This window comes from Hyperoodon ampullatus, assembly GCF_949752795.1.
Source record: "Hyperoodon ampullatus genome assembly, chromosome: 1".
Taxonomy (NCBI): Eukaryota; Metazoa; Chordata; class Mammalia; order Artiodactyla; family Ziphiidae; genus Hyperoodon; species Hyperoodon ampullatus.
The window spans coordinates 223360969-223382396 of record NC_136914.1 but is presented as its reverse complement, the minus strand read 5'-3'; the positions used below and the strand labels follow the sequence as shown (position 1 = coordinate 223382396).

The 21428-nt window shown below is 47.7% G+C and overlaps 3 protein-coding genes across 4 annotated transcripts in view; 2 read left to right on the top strand and 1 right to left on the bottom strand.

The window, feature by feature from the left end:
• DHX32 (DEAH-box helicase 32 (putative)) overlaps positions 1 to 2277 on the top strand; it is a gene marked incomplete at its 5' end in the record, with an annotated part of 38079 nt that extends 35802 nt beyond the window's left edge. For both annotated transcript variants that reach the window (XM_079699601.1, XM_079699600.1), the window contains 2 exons: positions 540 to 721; positions 1726 to 2277. In XM_079699601.1, the coding sequence (XP_079555727.1) occupies positions 540 to 721; positions 1726 to 1897 (354 nt within the window). In that variant the 3' untranslated portion in view covers positions 1898 to 2277. The remainder of the gene's footprint in view (positions 1 to 539; positions 722 to 1725) is intronic.
• A 60-nt stretch (positions 2278 to 2337) lies between these two features.
• BCCIP (BRCA2 and CDKN1A interacting protein) lies at positions 2338 to 15117 on the bottom strand (the record flags this gene model as incomplete). Its single annotated transcript, XM_079699624.1, has 7 exons — positions 2338 to 2509; positions 3663 to 3837; positions 5055 to 5242; positions 5998 to 6087; positions 9822 to 9902; positions 11003 to 11077; positions 14971 to 15117. The coding sequence occupies 7 exons, from the start codon at positions 15115 to 15117 to the stop codon at positions 2339 to 2341; spliced, it is 927 nt and encodes a 308-aa protein (XP_079555750.1). The 3' UTR covers position 2338.
• A 507-nt stretch (positions 15118 to 15624) lies between these two features.
• The window catches only part of UROS (uroporphyrinogen III synthase), a 34193-nt gene continuing 28389 nt past the window's right edge, over positions 15625 to 21428 (top strand). The window contains exon 1 of the mRNA XM_079706439.1: positions 15625 to 15634. The gene's annotated coding sequence lies outside the window, so the exon portion shown is untranslated. The remainder of the gene's footprint in view (positions 15635 to 21428) is intronic.

Here is a 21428-nt window from a genome sequence, read left to right as displayed (position 1 = left end):
TTCCCAGCGTGGAGGTTGACTAACGTAGCGCCTTTCAACTAAAGCACGTTACAGAATAAGTATGCACCACCTAAACTCGAAAGCACTCTTAATGGAGAAAAAGGACATTTTATCATGGATTTCCTCATCTGTATGGAAGAAGTAAGGTTACCTGCATCACAGGGTCATCATGAGGACTAAATGAGCTGAAACGTCAAGCGTAAAGCACTGGACACTTGCAAGCGTGGTCCATAATGTGACAGGGAACGTGCTAGCTTTATTTCTTGACCAAAACATTCACCTTTGTAGCTGCGCTATTTTGGCTGCCCTGAAACGGATAAAATTAGCTAACATCTTTATCATCATCACTGGCTCCAGGTTTTGAGCAAAACATGTTTATGTCTTATTTTCTATATCTGAAACTAGAAAACATGGGCAGCAAATCTGTAGTTTTAACTATTCTGTATGAAGTATTTTGGAATTTTTAAAACAAAATATTTTTGTGTATCGATCTCCATATTAACACAAAATCCTTTTTTCTGTAAAACGCTGCCTTTTAGATTGCTCGGGATGTTGATGGGTCAGGTAATTACTTAATGCTGACGCACAAGCAAGTTGCACAGCTGCATCCCCTTTCTTGTTACTCTGTCGCCAAGAAGATGCCAGAGTGGGTTCTCTTCCATAAATTCAGCATATCTGACAACAACTACATCAGGATCGCCTCAGAAATCTCTCCTGAACTGTAAGTTTAACGGAGAAAAAGGGGGTTTCTTTGAATTCATCCATGAAGAGCGAATGACAACTTTGGTTTTTCTTACATTTTCAATGTAAGTTTATACCGCTACCAATCTAAATTATGTTGAGAGTACCTACTAAAGGAAGGTCTCTGTAGATGACTAAGAAGTATTCACGCCTCTGAGATTACAGCATAAAGAGAGAACACAGTATAGAAATGTACAGCAAAGCACGATGCACCTTAAGAGGAACAGGGCGAGCAGGTGCAGACCTTGAGCGTAGCAACCTCTCAAAACAGGCCGCTCAGACTGGAGCAAGCTAGGAAGAGGAGTGGAGGCGAGGTTGAAGACAGGCAGGTAGCAGAGGTGTAGGGCACAGGCCGCGTAGAGTTTGGAGTTGACCCTAAGTGCAGTGCAAAGCAATTGGAGACTCCGTTTTAAGCAAGGGTAACCTCTTCGCCATATATTTTAAAGATCCCTCTGGCTGCTAAGTGAATGAGCTATAGGGACAGCAGTGAGAATGGAGACTAGCCTCAGAGGCTGCTGCAGATGCCGGACCCACTGTGAAGGTACCACTACCACTTGGGCAGTGTGATGTTCTAGGCAGGAACCAGGAGTAACTACAGGTGTGTCCAGCTTCAGCAAATGGTATGGTATTAGTAAGAGATGCAAAGATACTCCCTCTTATGCACCCAGAGTTCTCCCAAGCATCTGATCTGATCTGTCGCAAAACTGTGATGGGCCTTGGGGGAAGTACCCGTTCCCACCGGTGGTGAGAGTGGGGGTGTCACTTCCGCTGTGTGGAATGACCCTAGAGGACCCAACTTATCCTAGAAATGCAATTGGATTGTTTCTATGTAAACCACAGAAAGTATTCATTCTACAAAGACAGACCAAGCCACTGAGAAGTTCAAACTAATCAAAATTCTACAAGCAGATTCTCCAGGCCTGGGAAGTGTCCACTCGTGTTTGGTACCTCTCACCAAAAATAATAATTTTTTTTTTTAAACAGATTTATGCAATTGGCACCACAATATTATTTCAGTAATCTGCCTCCTAGTGAAAGTAAGGATATTCTACAGCAAGTGATGGATCACCTATCACCCATTTCAACAATGAAAAAGGAACAGAAAATGTGTGAGAAGTGCCCTGAAACTACTGAACAGAGATGCACTGTACAGTGACTCTCAAGAACCTTCTACACAAAACCTGATGTGCAATAAATATCCCAAAGGCAGCCTAACAGCTGGTCCACCGGAGTGATGTGCAGACACGACGTGAAGATGGATGTCGTACCCCACACAGGATAGGATAGTCTTGAAAAGAATAACACTTTTTGCATATTATTTAACAACTAAAAATAGAAGTTTTTATTGAGTTCTTTAAATTACTACTCCATGTTTTTCGTCTTACTGGAAAAGTTTTTAATCAACCATTCTTAATTTGACCAAAATTTTAAAAAGCAAAGATATTTTGTAAATGTATCACAGACACGGGTGACAGAACCCTACTTTTTGTAGAGGACCTTAATCTGAATAAAGTCATGAGTTTTTCAGTAAATCTCCACACTGAGTCTTCTGGTAATTTTTACAAAAACAAGCCCACCACTGTCCATGGGAAATGGGTTAGACAGATAGATGTTCTTTCAGTTTATCCATGATTTCATTCATTTTGTCGCTTGGAATTAACATCACAGTTCGCAGGGGCTTCATTGGTACATCATCAAAGGACCATCGGCCTCCCAGACACGTGTCGCTCTCCTCCTGCACTGAGTAGTTGAACTTCAGGACTGCCTTCTAAACCGAAGAGCCATAAATTTAAAATTCAGACAAGCTAAAGGCAAAACTCACTTAATTGATAACAAAAAATACTATGTTTGGCATATGTAATAAGACTGACAGCTAAAGGAAGCAAAACACAGAATCAAAGAAGCTCAAATGGGACAGTCAGGCAGACGTTATAAAACACTCACCAAATAGATTTCTAACTTACATGAGGAGTATGGATAGAAGTGTTCCATTCCTAAGAGGGGAACAAGCAGCTAAGTAATATTAACACTACTACCCACCTAGATACTGTTTATAAGTCTGAAGTCGCTCGTATTCATAATCTCATTTGATTCTCAAAATAATCTCATGATACACAAGTGAAATTAAGACTCATAAAACTTGACAGTTAATGAGAAGAATCATCTTTAAATGCTGGTCTTACCCATTGTCCCAGCTGCTTCCTTAGCATAAAGCTGTTGTGTGAAGACAGGCAGGTCTGCGTAACCAGCCCATCTTAAAACACCCATTACATACGTCCCTGACATGGTCTGCCTGAAGTGCTGAGGCACACATTTTTAAAACTTTAATTTTCACTTATTTACTTCCTGAAAAACAAGGGCACAGCTGAATGTATAGTGCTTTAGTCTTTAGTGGTCGCCTTAAAATAAGTGATATCATCCAATCCAGGAAAATATGTCCTCCTCAGAGATGTGTTTAACATTTTTGAGAGGAAGGCAGCATAAGAAAGTATATGCTCTGGTATCTGGTTGTCCGTCACAGCACAAGCTTTTACAGGGAGAAAGTGCTAGAAATCCCACCAATGGGGTGGCCTCCAGGACTAAGGGCACAGGGTGGCACCTGAGCCAGCACCAGGAGAGCAGGGTCCACCCCGTCCTCCACACCGACCAGATAGTGGCTCCAAGCTCCCTCGGACTCAACGTCCCCATCTGTGCACATAGGCTGATAGTCACCGCCCAGAGCGGTTTGAGAATAAAATCTCACAGTAAGCATGTCGTCAGCATGGTCATCACCTCCTCCCCACGCTCACTGCGTTACTGTAGATGCGGAGGTTTAAAAACAGAAGGACTTTGACATAAAATGGGAGAGCAATAAATCCTGATTATTATCAAGAAAATCCTTATTTACATCTAAACAAAGAGATGGAACGGGATGGTCTTACCTCATAGAAAAATTCTTCTTCTGCATTTGCAAACATTAACTCATCTTTCTTCTGGCTGCCCCATTTCTTTTTGGAATTGCTTTTTCCCGCTTCCACAAACGTCTTGCTGATCAGAAGGTAGAAGGAACACTTCCCGCACGGCTTGTTAGTTTTGTGCGCCTCCGCTAGTTCTTTCCTGCGAGGCATACAATACACACACACAAGGTTTGGCTGATGGGTGAGGCGAGATCCACCAACGAACCAGAGCACAGAGAAAACTGGTGAGGCCTCTTCTCTGGGTTCTGCTGTGACGCAGGCTTAATGGACAGACATTAGATCTGGACGCTTCTAAAACAGTGAGTTTTCTTTATGCCTCCAGGTGCACATTCAATTGCTTGTGGCAGCGCCTTTTATAATAAATGGTACGATGACTCTCAGATTATGCTCTGAGCTGTGGATACACAGCAACTAACAGAGGAATCTCAAGTTCACGCGTCACTGCTCTGTTAAAAATACCTAAGAATCTGGATTTTCTAAAACAACAAACATTTAACTGAAGCACACAAAGGCACATGGCCATGACCAATGCCATTACAGCATGTGACCAATCTCCAATCACCATGTCTGGGACTCATTTCTGACCGCCTGCAGGAATGGCCAGACAGATGCCCCAAACTACCACAGTCAATGAGATAGCAATGAAGCCTTTAATTCTTTTCTTCCTTTCTTTAAATCATACAATAACCCTGTGCATCTGACCAAACAAAAATGTAAAGAAACTCAGAACAACCCACCATGGTTGCATTAGTCACAAAATATCTCAGTGGAATTTAGGAGTTGTACTGTTTGTTACTGTTGTAATTATTCAACATTTTATTGTGTTACAGAAGTCTATCTGTGAAGAGGGTTAAAAGCTTTAGTCAGGGCTTCCCTGGTGGCGCAGTGGTTGAGAGTCCGCCTGCCGATGCAGGGGACACGGGTTCGTTCCCTGGTCCGGGAGGATCCCACATGCCGCAGAGCGGCTGGGCCCATGAGCCATGGCCGCTGAGCCTGTGCGTCCGGAGCCTGTGCTCCGCAACGGGAGAGGCCACAGCAGTGAGAGGCCCGCGTACCGCAAAAAAAAAAAAAAAGCTTTAGTCAAATGGAGGTAAAAAGTCTGTATGAAACGCAACAATTTTTATACCATTTAAATCTCTAAGATTATTAAGCCTACTATCACAATATTCCTAAGTAATTAAAACTCTCTTAAAAAGCCAATTATTAATAATGCATGCATCTCACAGGCACTCTCACCGCTCGTGCTTAAACCAAGGGCAGAACTCTTTCTATCCCAACATATTCCATTTGAATCACATTTCTGAATCCACTTGGGGAAGAAACTACCGTTCAGTGGCATTTTCCAAAGTGTCTTACTGAAGCTGCTGGTGCATGGGCAGTGCAATCTGTGGAGGAACATTAATGAATCTTTCACTCAGCAGAAAGCCCACAGGCCTGGTGGCGTCACTGAAAAGCTTGTCCAGCTGTTCAACCACACTCTTTTCACAGTTCTTCTCACAGAGGCGTAAAATGAACTCTTTAATTTGTTCAGCACACGGGGTACCCTAGAAAGCAAAGAGAAGGCTCACTTTTTATTACAGGCCATCACTTACAGGAGAAAACTCCAAAGTGAGAGCTATCACTTTTTATCTTACAGGTAAGGGCAGTTTTCTGCCAAAACCTTTAAAACCTTATATGTCGTCAGTGTTGATTGCTTAAGTATTTCTCTAAAGTAACTACACCTGGTTATTTACCATCCCATAATCAGGGGTCAGAGAAGCTTATACTAACACTCAGGCATACTGGGATGGAAATTCTAATCCATCTCATAAAGACAGATGGAAGTAACTGGAAAAGTTCAATTAAAAATTACGATAAAGTATAGCCTGCATCTTATTCTAAGGAGGGGAAGCTGCTGGTTGTTTATTAGAATTTATCAATGAGTCAATAAAAACTAATGAATGAAAATACAAATAAATGTCAGTAAGTGTCCTCAACTTCAGAAATCAAAACAGCTGCAGAGACAGCAGAACAGCTCCTGTGTCAACACCAACATCAGGACACCCATTCCTGAAAAGCCAGGTGACCATTCTCTATACCACAGGCAGTAAATGACTTTAACTGGGTACAGAGCATTCAAAGGAAAAAAACACCTTCATACTGAAAAAAGGATTACAGTAAGATTTCACAAGAGCACACATATTTGTAGTTAATATCATTGTCTGATATAAAAGATACTTTTATCATGCATTAAATAAAATTAACTCCTGAGGTTTTGGCCTAAGGAATAATCATTCTGATACCAGCCAGGGAAACCAACCTTTCTTTCAGTTAAATTTAAAAGACTTATGAAACCAAAAATCCCATCTTCATCCACATCATCATCGCTGTCTTCTGAAACATCCGTTTGCTATTTTAAAAAGAAAAAAAAAAACTTTATATTTGGTTGGAAAGAAGTGCAATACCAAGTCTTGGAATCCAGGCCTCGTTTATCTTTCCACTTTTCAAACGATAACTTTGCTTTACCGTCATCACCTCAGAAAAGCACCGCGGGCTAAGACCGTGTGGCCTTGTTCACGTCACTTTACCTCCCTTGATTCTCTCCTCTTCTTACATTCTGGATGACCTCCTGCTGCTCTAAATTTCTCTTTACTAGACTCTTAAGACATTTTCCTCAATGTCTTATAAATCCAGAACAGATAAGACCTCATGAAGGAAACCATTTTAGTCTGTTTTCTAAGCGGTCTGGCTGGAGCCGGCCCAGCCTTGTTTCTCTGCGGGTCCACCACACTGTCTCACCTAAAACCCATGCTTCCTGAGCACCGGCCGGTCCCCACCATTGGTGAAGCGGAGCAATGCCTCCGTGTGCATGGGCAGGAGAGAAGAAAACGAGGGCGAGAGAGGAAATGAGGAATCGAGAAAACAGAACTAAGAGTGAGATGCCTGACTCCACCTTGAGCTTCCTGGCTCGGCTGTACTCGACTCGACGCAGAGTCCACATTTTCTTTTACCTGTTGCTTGTTTGCTCGTCCCAGCTGTAAACTCCTCTCGCAGCATCCCCGGCCCCCAGCACAGAGCCAGGCCAGCCTAAGTCCTTGGGGAACAAGTGCTGAATGAATGAAATAAAATGAGGCTGCTGCTCTTCCACCGAAGGACAGCAGGGACCCACGGCGGCCCGTCCGTCCCTGAACTCGTTCTGTGCGAAGCGGCGCCAGCACCACGGGCTCAGCCAGGTGCGGTCGGCAGCGCCAGAGCGCCCCCCGGTGGCCGGGGCCTCAGGGCAGGAACAGAGAGCGGAGCGGAGCGGAGCCTGCCCGTGGGGCGGAAATCGAAGCAGACAGAGCTGCAGGAGGGGCCTGGGCTCCCGGAGGCCGGCGAGGGAGGACGCGGCTCCCGGATCCAAGTTGACGGTGCCACGGAGGGGGCCTCAGGCGAAGGGGCGACCAGGCTTCACAGCAGAACACTTCCACTGAAGCTGGCGGTGCGGGAACACGAAGGGGCGGGCGGCTGCGGCGAGGCCCCGAAGGCCTGGGTCACCGCCAGGGCGGCTGCCAGACACGGGAGAGAGGCTTCGAGCTCAGCAACGCAGGAGGGCGCCGAGGCAGCTCAGGAGAGACTGACGCAGTCCCGGCCAGAGGACCAAGGGCACGTCGGCCCTTGGAGGAGAGGGGAAAGGAGCGCAGTAGGAAGTACTGCGTGAGCCCGCCCTGGTCCTCCGAGAGCAGCACGGCGGCTCCCGTGCACGTCAGAGGACCCCCGGCCACTGTGGCAAAACCTGCGTGGTGCCGACGGACGGAAAGCTGGTGCAGGAAGAAGGCCCCTCAGTGTGAAGCCCTGAGACCCCCAAACCCCCCGTCGGTGAAAAGCAACGAGCACCCTGGGACCCACTCAGCCTTCCGCCCCTGGACAGGCCGCGAGGCGCCCCGCCCGCAGCCGCGGCTCCACCGCTCCGAGGCGCGGGCCCCGCCCCCGTCTCCCGCCGTCCCGCCCCGGCCTGGCCCGAGGCCTGCCCCTCCCAGCCCACCCCTTCCCTCTCCAGGGCATCTTCACTCAACACGATTCTTCGTGGCAGCCGAGTTCTGAGCAACCCGCTGCAGGACACCCGGGCCCTGAGACTCCAGCCTCGCGCCAGCCACGCACACGCAGTCCCCAGCCCCGCTCCCCTTCCCTCGGAATCGCCTTCTCTAGAAGAGTCCAAATCCCCCAGTTCCAAAGCCTCCAGAGAAAGCTCTGGCAGTCCCTGTCCTAAGAACAAGAAGCCCGGGTCCCTGGGACACCTCGGGTGTCTCTGTGGAAGCCAAGGAAGCCATAATTGTAATTTAGACTTATTTGTGTAATTATCCAATGAAAGGCTGAATCCCCCGACTAGAGAATAAGCTTTTTCAAAAATAAAAGCGACTGCTTCTCATCGGGATGCATCAGGTCTCGGGACACTAATCAGCTAGAGCTCACGTGTGTCTGATGACAGAGCAGGCAGCTGCTTCTCCCCACTGCGCTAATAAAGGGATGCTACCGAGGTGTCACCCTCTCATCTTCCTGATGTTGTGTGCTACAGGTTCTGAATGTTGGCAGCAGGTCTGAAAAGCGTCTGTTGTATTTAGTAATGAAGATGTTGGTGATCCCATCAGTTTCAGGACCTCGGGAGAGTGTTGGGGGTAAAAGCCAGATTAAGGTGTTTAGGAGAGGAGGTGGAAACCAAATGCAAAATATCTTTCAAGACTTTTGGCTTTGAAAACCAAGTGAGATGGCTGAAGGTGAGGTCGTTTGAGTGGAACCTTAGACTGAGGTGGAGTTATTTATTTTGCTTTTTTACAATAAGCTAGACGATAGGTGCTGGGAATAGAAAAAGACTTCAACGGGGACAGTTACACATACAGAGCACAAGCCGAGCGCCAGATGCTGTTCTAAGCATCTTCTCTCACTCACCCCCCCCAACTATGAAGCAGGCACCATCCTCATCGTCAGAGATGCCCGCGGAGAAAGATGAAGGTCACCGTGCAGACTGTGTTTTCCACAGAAGGCTGAAGGGATTTTTCCTATCCCACATTCTCTTCTGACAAAGTGACCTAGACACTCCTCCCACTGAGGGGGGCGGTCCATGCGCCCTCCCCTTGGACCCGCACAGGCCATCACGTCTGCTGATCAAATGAATGGTGGAAATCACCGGGTAACATAAGATGCTCTGCACTTCTGCCTGGCTCTCTTGGGTAGGGAAGGCCACACTACAGAGACTGAGGCTCATGGCTCCAGCTGGGCTCCCAACAGAGACACAGGAGTGAACCATCTTGCAAGGAAATCCGCCAGCCCCGCGCTGAGCCTCTGCAGCTAATGTGCCCGGAGCGAATACGAGCTGTCCTCACTGACCTCTGTCCAAAGTGCAGAGTCACGGGCCAAACGGAGTACTGCTGCTGTCCTAAGACTCGAAGCCACAGGGCAGTCTGTCAGACAGCAGAAGAAACGTAGAGCCAGCGGAGGGTGCACGTAGAGGCGGATTCGTCCAAGGCCCGCTCCCTCCTCCTCCAAGTGCCACCCCCTGCTTTGCATGACACCACTCCAGGCTTTCCCCCTTTTCCCTCTCCTGTCACTCCTGAGTCTCCTTGGCAGGTTCTGCCACTTAGTTCACCCCCCGACTATCGCTGTTAGGACCAGACTCCGTCCCTGGCCTCCCTGGACAACTTCAGGCACTCCCACGACTCTAGTGACCATTTATGCGCTGAAAGTGCCCCAGTGTCCAGCTGCTGTGCAACATCTCACCTGCATGTATCACAGGCAAATCAAACGCAAAATGTACAGATCCAAACTCGTGTTCCCCTCTTCACCCGACCCTCCTCCATGCTGGCTACCTTGGTTCTCCAGCCAGACACTAGGGTATCATCCTCAACTCCTTTTCCGCTCACTCTCACACCCAACCAGTCATTAAGCCCCGTCGTATTTCACCTCCCCAATATCTTCTGAATCAGCCCACTTCTCTCCCTATCCACTGCCACAACCTAGATCACTGCATTTAATAACCCTGAATTGCTGAGATGGCCTTCTAACCAGTAATACTTTCCAATTTGAGTTTCTGGCCTACTTGCTATAAAACAGGAGGAACTTAGGATAAAGAACTAATTTAATCAGAATAAACACAACTGTCCTGCTTACCTTAATCACACTCCCGATATGGTTCTGTTGAATTAAGAGATCTGTTAGTTCTGCAGTGTTCACAGGAGCTTTTAGGAAAAGCTAAGAGGAGAAAAAAAAATATTTTAAATTAAAACCAAAGTATGGGACTTCCCTGCTGGCACAGTGGTTAAGAATCTGCCTGCCAATGCAGGGGACACGGGTTCGAGCCCTGGTCCAGGAAGATCCCACATGCCGCAGAGCAACTAAGCCCATGCACCACAACTACTGAGCCTGCGCTCTAGAGCCCGCAAGCCACAACTACTGAGCCCGTGTGCCACAACTACTGAGCCCGAGATCCACAACGACTGAAGCCCACGCGCCTAGAGCCTGTGCTCCGCAACGAGAAGCCCGCGCACCGCAATGAAGAGTAGCCCCCGTTCGCTGCAACTAGAGAAAGCCTGTGCGCAGCAACAAAGACCCAACGCAGCCAAAAATAAATGAATAAAAATAAATAAATTTATTTTTTAAAAAAACTAAAACCAAAGTATGATTTCTAATAAAACTTCTAATTTCCATATTCAAATAAAAATAATGAAATTTCAATGATTTGACCAGGAAGATGACCCAGAAAAGCAATCCCAAGAGAAAAGAAAAGCCGGAGCAAATCAAAGAAGTCAAGGCACAGAAATTTGAGACGAGGCAGTCGGTGGTAATACAGGAGGTCTTGGGGAGGGGAGCGGACAGGGAGGAGAAGAGAGGGGAGGAGGGTGGACTGGACACCGGAGGCTCTAAAGGGTGGCGAACCAAAGCCATCTTATGTGGAGTAAAGGAATATGGAGAAGCAGCAAGCCTGCTGCCTGTGGCACCAGATGGTGGAATCAGTGACAGGGCCATTACGTGAGAATTCCTTTAACCCCACAAAGCTTAGAAATGAATTAGAGAAAAGCAGAATAATAGCTCACGTAATTAAAATATGAAAGGGAGAGTATTTTAGAACACAGAATACTTAAATATTTTAATCAAAGGAAGGGGTCTGGGAGCCGAGGCACAAATAGGGGAGTCAGCCCTGGAAAAGAAAACAGTTCTTCCTTCCAGGCAAAGTGGAGAGGGTAGGAATGGGAATTCTAAAATAGAAAAGATGAAATTTGACAGAACTGATGTTGAATGGTCTGGAATTTCTTACAAGAGCAAATGCATGTGTAATGAATACAAGACAATACCTGCTGCAGTAATTTCTTAACTCCGTCGTAATCGTGATCTGAGATAGAATAAGCTTCGAATTCAATATTCACTTCCTGTAAATGACACACAAAATAGGTCATCATACATAACTCAGTAAGATAATTCAGGCATTATTTTCCCTTCCCACCTCATTCTTTTTGGCTCTGTCTCCATCTATGGAACATGCCAGATAAAGGACAAGAAGAAGAAAATGTTACCAAAAGAACTATAACTGCCTAAGCTTCAAAATAAGCAAACATTGCCAAGACTACCATCTGCACAGATGACAAAGCACCTTCACACCATCTCCTCATTTGAAACAAAAGCCTGAGAAGAACAAAGCATTCAGAGTGACCTAGTTTTGATGTTGAGAAAGTCTGTTCTGGATAAAGCAAATGAGAAATTATTATTTTACCTGACTGCAGTTAAGAGTGAGCAAAGAACAAAATCACTTCAAAAGTCCTTGGCAGGGGCTTCCCTGGTGGCGCAGTGGTTGAGAATTTGCCTGCTAATGCAGGGGACACGGGTTCGAGCCCTGGTCTGTGAGGATCCCACATGCCGCGGAGCAACTAGGCCCGTGAGCCACAACTACTGAGCCTGCGCTCCGCAACAAGAGAGGCCGCAGTAGTGAGAGGCCCACGCACCGCGATGAAGAGTGGCCCCGCTTGCCACAACTAGAGAAAGCCCTGGCACAGAAACGAAGACCCAACACAGCAAAAATAAATAAATAAGTTAATAAACTCCTACCCCCAACATCTTCTTTAAAAAAAAAAAAAAAAAAAAGTCCCTGGCATTGCCTAGAGCTTGATTCAGCCCATGGATTTGAGGCCACGCTTCATTCACTGGGCACGAATTTACTGAGTATCCCTCTGTACCAAGCACTGTGCCAGGCACTCAAGATGAAAAGGTGAGCAAAGCAGACATGAATGATCATGCCCTCCTGGAGCTTACGGTTTAGGTGGGAATACAGACATTAAGGAACAGTCATGGAAATAAATATAAGCTTACAACTATGCATGCTATAAAACACAGGTGAATGGTGCTATAACAGCTTAAGAAATAGGAGGTTGGAAATTCAGGAAAGGCTTCCCTTAGAGAAGTGACACTTGAGCTGGGAACCTAGGACCAGTAAAGAGAGCTCCTGGCACAGCACAGACGAAGGCCCTGAGGCAGGAGGAAATATGGTGAGTGCAAGTAACTAAAAGGTGTGTGGAGCGAGGCTCCCTGATCTATCTCTGTAAAACAACAATAATAACAGACTCTAAGAAGCAATGCCACTGAAATATTCCATAAATAAATGAAAGGATTACTTCACTCCAAAAAAAAAAAAAACTTAAAGGCTTTTAAGTGCTAAATAAGATCAGTCCTTGAGGATCCTAAATCATGCATTATTAGTATTACTATTATTGCTGGAGGGTAAATTCTCACAAACAGAATTACTGAATCAGAGGATTTATACACATTTTAAAGTTTTGATGTTGTCAAATGGCCCCCCAAAAAGGGTGCGTCAATTTGTCCCACCAGCAGTATATGTAAGTGCCAATTTTCTTACACTATCATCAGTGACGGTTACTACACAAATTTCCAACCACTGGCAAACTGATAGATTATCCATGTTAACACAAGAAGTGCTGAGTTCTATAACCCAAAGTTAGCAAAAGCCAGTTAAAGATCTAAACAAAAAATGGTGAGACCACATTTAAGGCAAGGGGCCAAAGTAAAGAGCTGCTTTGTAAGGGAAAGCTCTGTTCCACGGAAAATATATTATATACCCACACCACAATCACAGCACTAATCCTGCACCCATGCTTGCCTTGCTCATGTTTATCTCTGACTTTATTCCCCCATCACTCTCTTCCTTATTCTGAACCCGCCATGTTAGCTGTTTCTCTGTCCAATAACCATGAGGACTTTGGATTTTCATACAAATTAAATGGGAAGCCACTGGAGCGGTCAGAGCAGGGAAGTGAGAACAGATCTACATTTTTTTTTTGGCCGCGCAGTGCAGCACGCAGGATCTTAGTTCCCAGACCAGGGATCAAACCCATGCCCCCTGCAATGGAAGCGCGAGGAGTCTTAACCACTGCACAGCCAGGGAAGTCCGTAGACCTACATTTTTTTTTTTTTTCTCGGTACGCGGGCCTCTCACTGTTGTGGCCTCTCCCGTTGCGGAGCACAGGCTCCGGACGCGCAGGCTCAGCGGCCATGGCTCACGGGCCCAGCCGCTCCGCGGCATGTGGGATCTTCCCGGACCGGGGCACGAACCCGTGTCCCCTGCCTCGGCAGACGGACTCTCAACCACTGCGCCACCAGGAAAGCCCTAGGGCTACATTTTTAAAAGATCTTTCTGCTGTGGGTGGAGGAGAGATTGTAGGGGAACAAGAACGGGAAAAGGCATGCCAGTTAAAAGTTACTACAGGGCTTCCCTGGTGGCGCAGCGGTTGAGAGTCCGCCTGCCGATGCAGGGGACACGGGTTCGTGCCCCGGTCCGGGAAGATCCCACATGCCGCGGAGGGGCTGGGCCCGTGAGCCATGGCCGCTGAGCCTGCGCGTCCGGAGCCTGTGCTCCGCAACGGGAGAGGCCACAACAGTGAGAGGCCCGCGTACAGCAAAAAAAAAAAAAAAAAAAAAAAAAGTTACTACAGAAGTCCAGGCAAGAGAAGGTGGAAGGGTGGACTTTGACCGTTGCAGAATCACTGATGAGAAACGTCTAGATACTGAAGGTAAAGCCAACAGAATTTACTGATGCGGGATGAAGAAAAGGGAGGAATTACAGTTAACTTTCGGGTTTTGGATTTGAGCAGCTGGTGAAATCCGGCAACCATTTATGTAAGCAGATACGTTAGAGGGTCCCTGCGAAAAAGAACCAGGAATAGCTTTCTTGACATAAGAGAATCCTAGTTCCTCCTCAAATGATATCCGTAATATCTGAGTTCTGCAGGAGCTAAGGCCCCCACCCAGGTGGAGGACCGAATGCTGATGCTGACCCTCCAGACTTCAATCAGCTAAAGCTTGGACTCTGTTGACCTTTTGCCCCAATTTTATGCTGAATTCGCCTCTGCTCAAGCCCCCTCATGAACATGCACGTACCCTTAGCTTAGAACAGCAGCGCTGCTATTTGGGGGAGACACTGCTTTGGGAAAGACCCCCGGTGTTCTCCTTACTTGCTGCAAGTAATAAATCCTTCCTTCTCATCTTCAGCTTGGTTGTGCTTACTGGCTCGATCACCCACCAAGAGGTGAACCCAGTTCTCAGGTACCATTTAGAGAAATGGCAAAGATTAGGATCAGCGGTATAAATGACCAATTCTGCCTGGCAGGTGTTAAGTTCGGGGCTACCTATTAGACATTCCGGGGTCTTCAGGACCATTCCGTCCTAATTATTCATTCAACGAGTGTTAACTACCTCTAAATGCCAGGCTCTACGGCAGGACCCAGTTCTAGGAGAACATATCACCAGGACTTGGTCTGAGAGGCAGAAAAGACAGCTTAGTTGAGATCTGAACAAGGAAGGGAAAACACTGCAGGAAAAACGCAGCGCGCCGAGAGAAGCAGGAGGCTGGCCTTCGAGAAACAGGAAGGCGGCCGCCGTGAGGGAGGCAGGCACCGCGAACCCGGCGGGGGGGCTGCGCGGGGAGGGCAGAGGATGAACTCGCGGCCCAGAAGGATTTGGGGCTTTAGCCTGAGAACTAAAAAAGGCCACCGAGGACGGTGCCGTTGCGGCGCTGGGAGAGTCCACGCACTCGGCCGGGACAGGACTTTTGAAAATAACTTTCCGTGGCTGCGATATGTAAAAGACCGAAGTGGAATCTGAGTGAGAACCTTTTCTCACCTCCAGTTTCTGCTTAAGGACCTTCAGGTACGGGGAAGTCGCTACTCCAAGCAGCTCACACACTCACATGGCTTTGATTGTCGGAAAGTTTTTTCCCAGTTTTTTAAGCCAAACCGGGGTCGCGTGTGTTTCTCACCTCACTGACGACCTCGTCGTCTTCATCCTCCTCTTCGTCACTGTCTTCGCTGTCTTCGTCCTCATCCTCGAGTTCATCATCCTCGTCCTCATCGCGAGGAACCGGAGACCCGCTGCCCACGGCACGCCGCTTGGGCCTTGACGCCATGCTGCCGGCCCCTCTGCGCCTGCGCAACTTCCATGAGCCCGCCCTTCCGGACCCACCCATTACAAGCGGAGGGGTTAGGAAGTCACGAAGAACCTCGGCGCGGAGTCAGCCTCAATCCCACTGCCCCTGGTGGATTCCACAGCCTTGATACCTAAGACTCAAGTCCAATCTGGGGTCCTATCTTGGCCTTTTCTTCCTCCTTCCGTCCATTCTCAAGCCTTTCCAAGGTTCTCTCTCCCCTTCGCGCAGTGGTTCGACCCATCTCCAGGTATCCGTGGGCCTGGGTGTCGGTGCGCATGCGTGAGCTCCAGCTGAGTGAGGCCGGGGCTTCAAGACCCCTGGCGCAAGTGCTGGTGCTTGAGGCCCGGGGAGGGCCGTCGCCATGGCAGCGCCGGCTGCGCGGTGAGGGGGCCGCCATTCCGGCTGGTAGCTCCCGCAGCCTCGCTGCCTGCTGGTGGCAACCGTGAGATTCCGCCCCCGACTCGGCGCCTGCCGAGTGCCTCACCAGCCAGACGAGGTAGGTGTCGCCCGCGCACGGTACCGACGACTACGCGGCGTCCCGCAGGGGCCGGCCTGCTGCCCTGTCGGTGTGTGACGAGTCGGGAGCGGAACCCGGAGGCCAGTGCTGGCCTGGGTGCTGGGCCGTAGGCCGCGGACAGTGGTCGGCCCCGAATGGAAGGTCGCCGGATCTGTGCAGATGCCCTCACGCCTGGTTAAGGCCCAACCCTGCGGGCGTGCCACAGCACAGTGGGTGGCACAGCCTTGTCAGTGATGAATGAAACCGATCCTGAGCGCATTTCTCAATCTGAAAGTTTGAAGTCAGGGATCAACCTTGTATGCTTCAGGGCCAGTGGGGATTTCTAAATTAGACCTGAGCCTCTTTGGAGAGAACAGAGTGCAGGGGACTTTGGCAAGGTAGAGAGCGTGTACCGGGCAGCTGCTGCCAGCTGTGGCCGAGTGGAAATGCCGCCCAGTGTGATCAGTTCTCACATTTCAACAGAACCTGGAGTTCTGGACTTTTACCAAAAAAACCTTGATTTGTAAAACTTGTGTCAAATAAAATTCATCTACCGGTCAGGTTTACCCCACACACTGCCAGTTTGCAGCCTGTTGTAAAGAATACTATTTGGAGAGAAAGTCACAAATTAGAGAAGACATCTGCTTTCTGAGAGTGAGGTCTATGGCTTTCCTTTTTTTCTGTCTGTAAAATGAGGAGAGTAGGTTGGATGAGTGTGACTGCAAAAATGGAACGAGCTGTCCCCAGGTTGTGAGATTGGATGTTGGAGAAGTTTAAGCAGAAGTGTGATAACCTCTCAATGATCCTTCAGCAGCAGGAAATGGAAGCAGGATACCTTCAGGGTCCTCAGAGCCAGAGTCCCCATGATTGTGTTCTGTGAGTTCTGTCTTTCCTAGCAGTCTTGCCTACCAGGCCACAGCATGGAATGTAATATGTGTAAACATCAGGGCTTCACATATGATGGCATAGCTTAAAATGGCCCCTTTGGGTCCTATAACAATGTAAAAACATCTTCCAGTGATGCACGAGAGAGGTAGCTGTAAAGAAAGACCTATAAAAGGCTAAGATTAGAAAAAGACTCAGAAGACACTGTGCTAGCCTATCAATAGAGCTGCACTGAAATGTCATGGGTGATTTTTTTCCCTGTTTCTCTATACTTTTTTTGGTAAAAATACGCAGAACATAAAATTTACCATTTTAAGCAAGTGTCCAGTTTGGTGGCATAAAGTATGTTCACATTTTTGTGCAACCGTCACTACCATCCCTCTCTAGAGAATTTTCATCTTGCAAAACAAAATTCTGTACCCATTCTGAACACTAACTCTGCAATCTCCCCTCCCCCAGTCCCTGGAAAGTGGTTTTCCTTCTCTATGAATTTGTCTATTCTAGGACTTCCTATAAGTGGATCATATAGTATTTATCCTTCTGTGGCTGGCTTGTTTCACTTAGCATAATGTCTTCAAGCTTCATCTTTGCCATCGCCTGTGTCAGAATTTCCTTCCTTTTTAAGGCTGAATAATATTCCATTGTATGTATTTTTGTTGTTGTTATCCATTTATCCATGGATGGACTCGGGTTGCTTCCACCTTTTAGTAATTGTAAATAATGCTGCTATGAACGTGGGTGTACAAATACCTGTTCAAGTCCCTGCTTTTAATTTTGGGGGGCATATATTCAGAAGTGGAATTGTTGGATCGTATAGGAATTCTATTTTTAATGTTTTGAGGAACTATACTTTTTTGTATTTTGCAAATTTTCCACAATAAGCATGTATCGCTTTGATATGAGAAGGGGGGGGAAAGCCTTACTTTGTGCCCTCGGATTAGTACCCAGTGTTGAGCTCATGGTCAGTGTGTGAATGAGTAGCAAATGCGAATAAGTGGACTACCGTGGTTTTGTCATTCAAGAAAATATGGTACTGACCCCAGGGAACTTCGCTCAGTCAGAGACTAGATTGCTGACCTGCTGGCCCAATCTTCACCTTCAGCTCAGAATTTATCTTAAAGGAGCAGAGAGGTGGTAGCAAGTGCTTGGGAGAATGGGGATGGGCTCCAGACTTCACCTGGAAAGAGGTGAAACTTCACCTCTGCCACTTACTGTGTTGTGTGATCTTGAGCCTGTTACCCAACCTTCAGAGTTTTGGTTTCCTCTTCTGTAAAAGAGGAATAATAATACCTTCCTTGCTGGTTTAAATGAAGATTAAGATCTTGCATGTAAAATGCTTAGCCTGGTAAATCACACAGAGTATGTGCTGGGTAAAAGGGTGGCTGCTGTTATTGCTGATCTCAGAGCAGCAGGACATGGTTAAAAAGTGTGGGTTTGAGGTGTGGCTCTTTCTTACCAGCAAAGAGACCTTAATCAAGTCAGTTCCATGTCTCTTTAAGGAAAAGTGACCATTCCCCCTGCTCAAAAGTCGCTGTGTAAATCTAGAGTGCGAACAAATATTACTGAGCATCTACTATGGGGAAGAAAGTCCCCCAGTGGTTCAGAGGACCCAGCCCATCTTACAGATGCAGGAATTGAGACCAAGAGGAGAACAGCATAGACCAGAGCCCAGGCTTCAGCCCCTCTAGCACAAGCTTCTTCCACTCCACCAGGCCTCTCGTCAAAATTCAAAGTGGCTCACATACAATCCTCCTTGTCTAAAAGCTTGAGAATACCCCCGCCTCTCTTTCTGTTCCTGGCTTCCTCGTATTGCTGCAATACAGGTAACAGGTGTCGACTGAAAAACAAAAATAAAAACCGCACAACAGGGCTTCCCTGGTGGCGCAGTGGTTAAGAATCCACCTGCCAATGCAGGGGACATGGGTTCGAGCCGTGGTCTGGGAAGATCCCACATGCCACGGAGCAGCTAAGCCCATGCGCCACAACTACTGAGCCTGCGCCCTAGAGCCTGTGGGCCACAACTAATGAAGCCTGCACGCATAGAGCCCGTGCTCCGCAACAAGAGAAGCCACCGCAATGAGAAGCTGGCGCACCACAACAAAGAGTAGCCCCCGCTTGCTGCAACTAGAGAAAGCCCACGCACAGTAACAAAGACCCAACTCAGCCAAAAATAAATAAAAGAAAATAAATTTATTTAAAAAAAAACAAAAAACAGGGCTTCCCTGGTGGCGCAGTGGTTGAGATTGCGCCTGCTGAAGCAGGGGACACGGGTTCGTGCCCCGGTCCGGGAAGATCCCACATGCCGCGGAGCGACTGGGCCCGTGAGCCATAGCCGCTGAGCCTGCGCGTCCGGAGCCCATGCTCCGCAACGGGAGAGGCCACAACAGTGAGATGCCCGCATACCGCAAAAAACAAAAAACAAAACAAAAAAAAAACCGTGCAACATGAGAGCTGTGAGTTCAGTTTCATTTGGGGCTTACTGAGGACTATAGCCCAGGAGACGGCCTTTCAGATAGCTTGGAGGAGCTGCTCGGCAGAGGTAGGGGGAGGTCAGCAAATATATAATTCTGGTAAAGGGGGTGCCTGCAATCGAGCACACATATCGGTAGAAGGCTGCTGCTAGCCACAGGAGCTGACATCTCCGTTAATGATTTTAGTGCTTTTATAGGTATGAGAAGATGCAAGAAATTGGGTTCATAAAATTTTCTCCTGAAAATATCTAACTATTTGAAGGCCTGTTCTGCCACATTTTCCAGAGCTCAGAGTGCCTCCTTCCTGATCTCTGCCCTGAACTCCTTTCGGGGTGTGTCAAAGGTCAGCGACTGCAGTGGCTGGTAACCTCATTCTTGTAGAGGCAGAGGGAGAACGACATTCTTCAGTGAGCACAGGAGTTTCTTACAGCAGGGAGCTTTCAACTTGGTCACAGAAGTGCAGGGAGAAAGGAATTCCCGTGCTGTATTTCCACCGCGCTTGCAGCTTCAATCTGGATGAGACTGTATTCTTTTCCCAGAGCTGCCCTATCAGAGTACCACAACCTAGATGGCATAAACAGCAGAAATGTACTGTCTCGGGCTTCCCTGGTGGTGCAGTGGTGAAGAATCCACCTGCCAATGCAGGGGACACAGGTTCCAGCCCTGGTTTGGGAAGATCCCACATGCCACGGTGCAACTAAGCCCGTGCACCACAACTACTGAGCCTGCACTCTAGAGCCCGCGAGCCACAGCTACTGAGCCTGTGTGCCACAGCTACTGAAGCCCGTGCGCCTAGAGCCCGTGCTCTGCAACAAGAGAAGCCACCGCAATGAGAAGCCCACGCACCGCAGCGAAGAGTAGCCCCCAGCTCGTTGCAACTAGAGAAAGCCGTGCACAGCAACGAAGACCCAACACAGCCAAAAATAAATAAAAATTTTTTAAAAAAAGGAAGTGTACTGTCTCACAGTTCCAGGGGCTAAAGTTCTAAGATCAAGATGTCAGAAGAGTGGGTTCCTTCTGAGGCCGTGAGGGGGAGTCTGTTCCAGGCCCCTCTCCCTGCTGCTGGTGGTTTGCTGGCAAATCTTTGACATTCCTCAGCTTGTAGATGCATCACCCTGATCTCTGCCTTCATCTTCACTTAATGTTTTCTCTGTATGTACCTGTGTGTGCAAATTTCCCTTTTTTATAAGGATGCTCGTCATGAATGATTAGTGCTCACCCTAATGACCTCATTTTAACTTGACTGCATCTGCGAATAGCCTATTTCCAAATAAGGTCACATTCTGAGGTCCTGGGGGTTAAAAGAATTCAAAATATAAATTTTGGATTCAGTCCACCACAGAGGCCAAGTACAGGGACTTGCCATTTCACTGCTTGCTCTTCATAGCAAGTGACTGGATGACTGGTGTTTGAACTTGATGGGAACAGCTAAAGAAGTTCTGTGTGAAGGTGTACATTGGCCACAGTGACACATTGCTGAGAAGCGGTTGGTTTGTTCACTTTTTGTGAACTCCCTTGCCTGCCCCAATCCCTAGAATACTCCAGGCTCTAGTAAGTGAAAAGCATCTTAGCTGGCTTTACCCATCTTAAACATATTCCGCATGAGTTTGGTGCTGAACTCCTTTATTTGTTAATCCCAACAGACCTTCTATACAAAGTGGTTAGAATAAGGATACTTCACCCTAAATCATCTACCCCAGCAGAATACAAAATCTGAATCAGAGGAGCCCCCAACCCAGAGGCGCACTTTTGAAGCCTTTCTTCCAAATCCTGGCAGTTCGCAGTAGGAAGTACCTTGACCGTCTCTTTCTCAGTACTTCGCTCACAGTTCTGTGGTTGTCCATCCTCCCCCACCAGCCTTGGAGTTCCTTGAGGGTGGGCACTAAGTCTGACTTGTCCCTTGCCCAGCATCCAGTACCCAGCATCACAAAGAAGAGACTCAGTGTTTCTTGGGTAGATGAAAGCAGTGTGGCAGAGCCCCTGTCCTGCCTAATTGAGAGCCAACTTTCTGGCCTGGAAGGCCAGCTTGTCCTTTCTTAGTTCTCCTTGTGGCTAAAATTCAGGAGCTTCTACAAGGTGGACAAGGCAGGACAAGGTACACCTGGAACCTCAAGGAGAAAGTCATACCAAAGGGCCTTGCTCATTTGCTCCCCAAGTGCATTGCGTGGCATTCTCCCCTGACTTGCTTATAATCCGGAATGCCCTTCTCCACGCCTACCCTTGCTCTGGTGTCTCTCACGTGTGTATGTGGGGCAGGGGGGACGCTTCTGGAACCTCTCTTGACCTCACTGCCTCCCTTGCCAGTTATGGCCTTATTTCTCCTACTCTTCTTAATAGCATACTCTTCTTGTCTACAATTACATCTCTATGTCCACTTTATTCTGTAACTTATTCTGTTATGAACTGAATTTTGCCCCTCAAACTCCTATGTTGAAGCC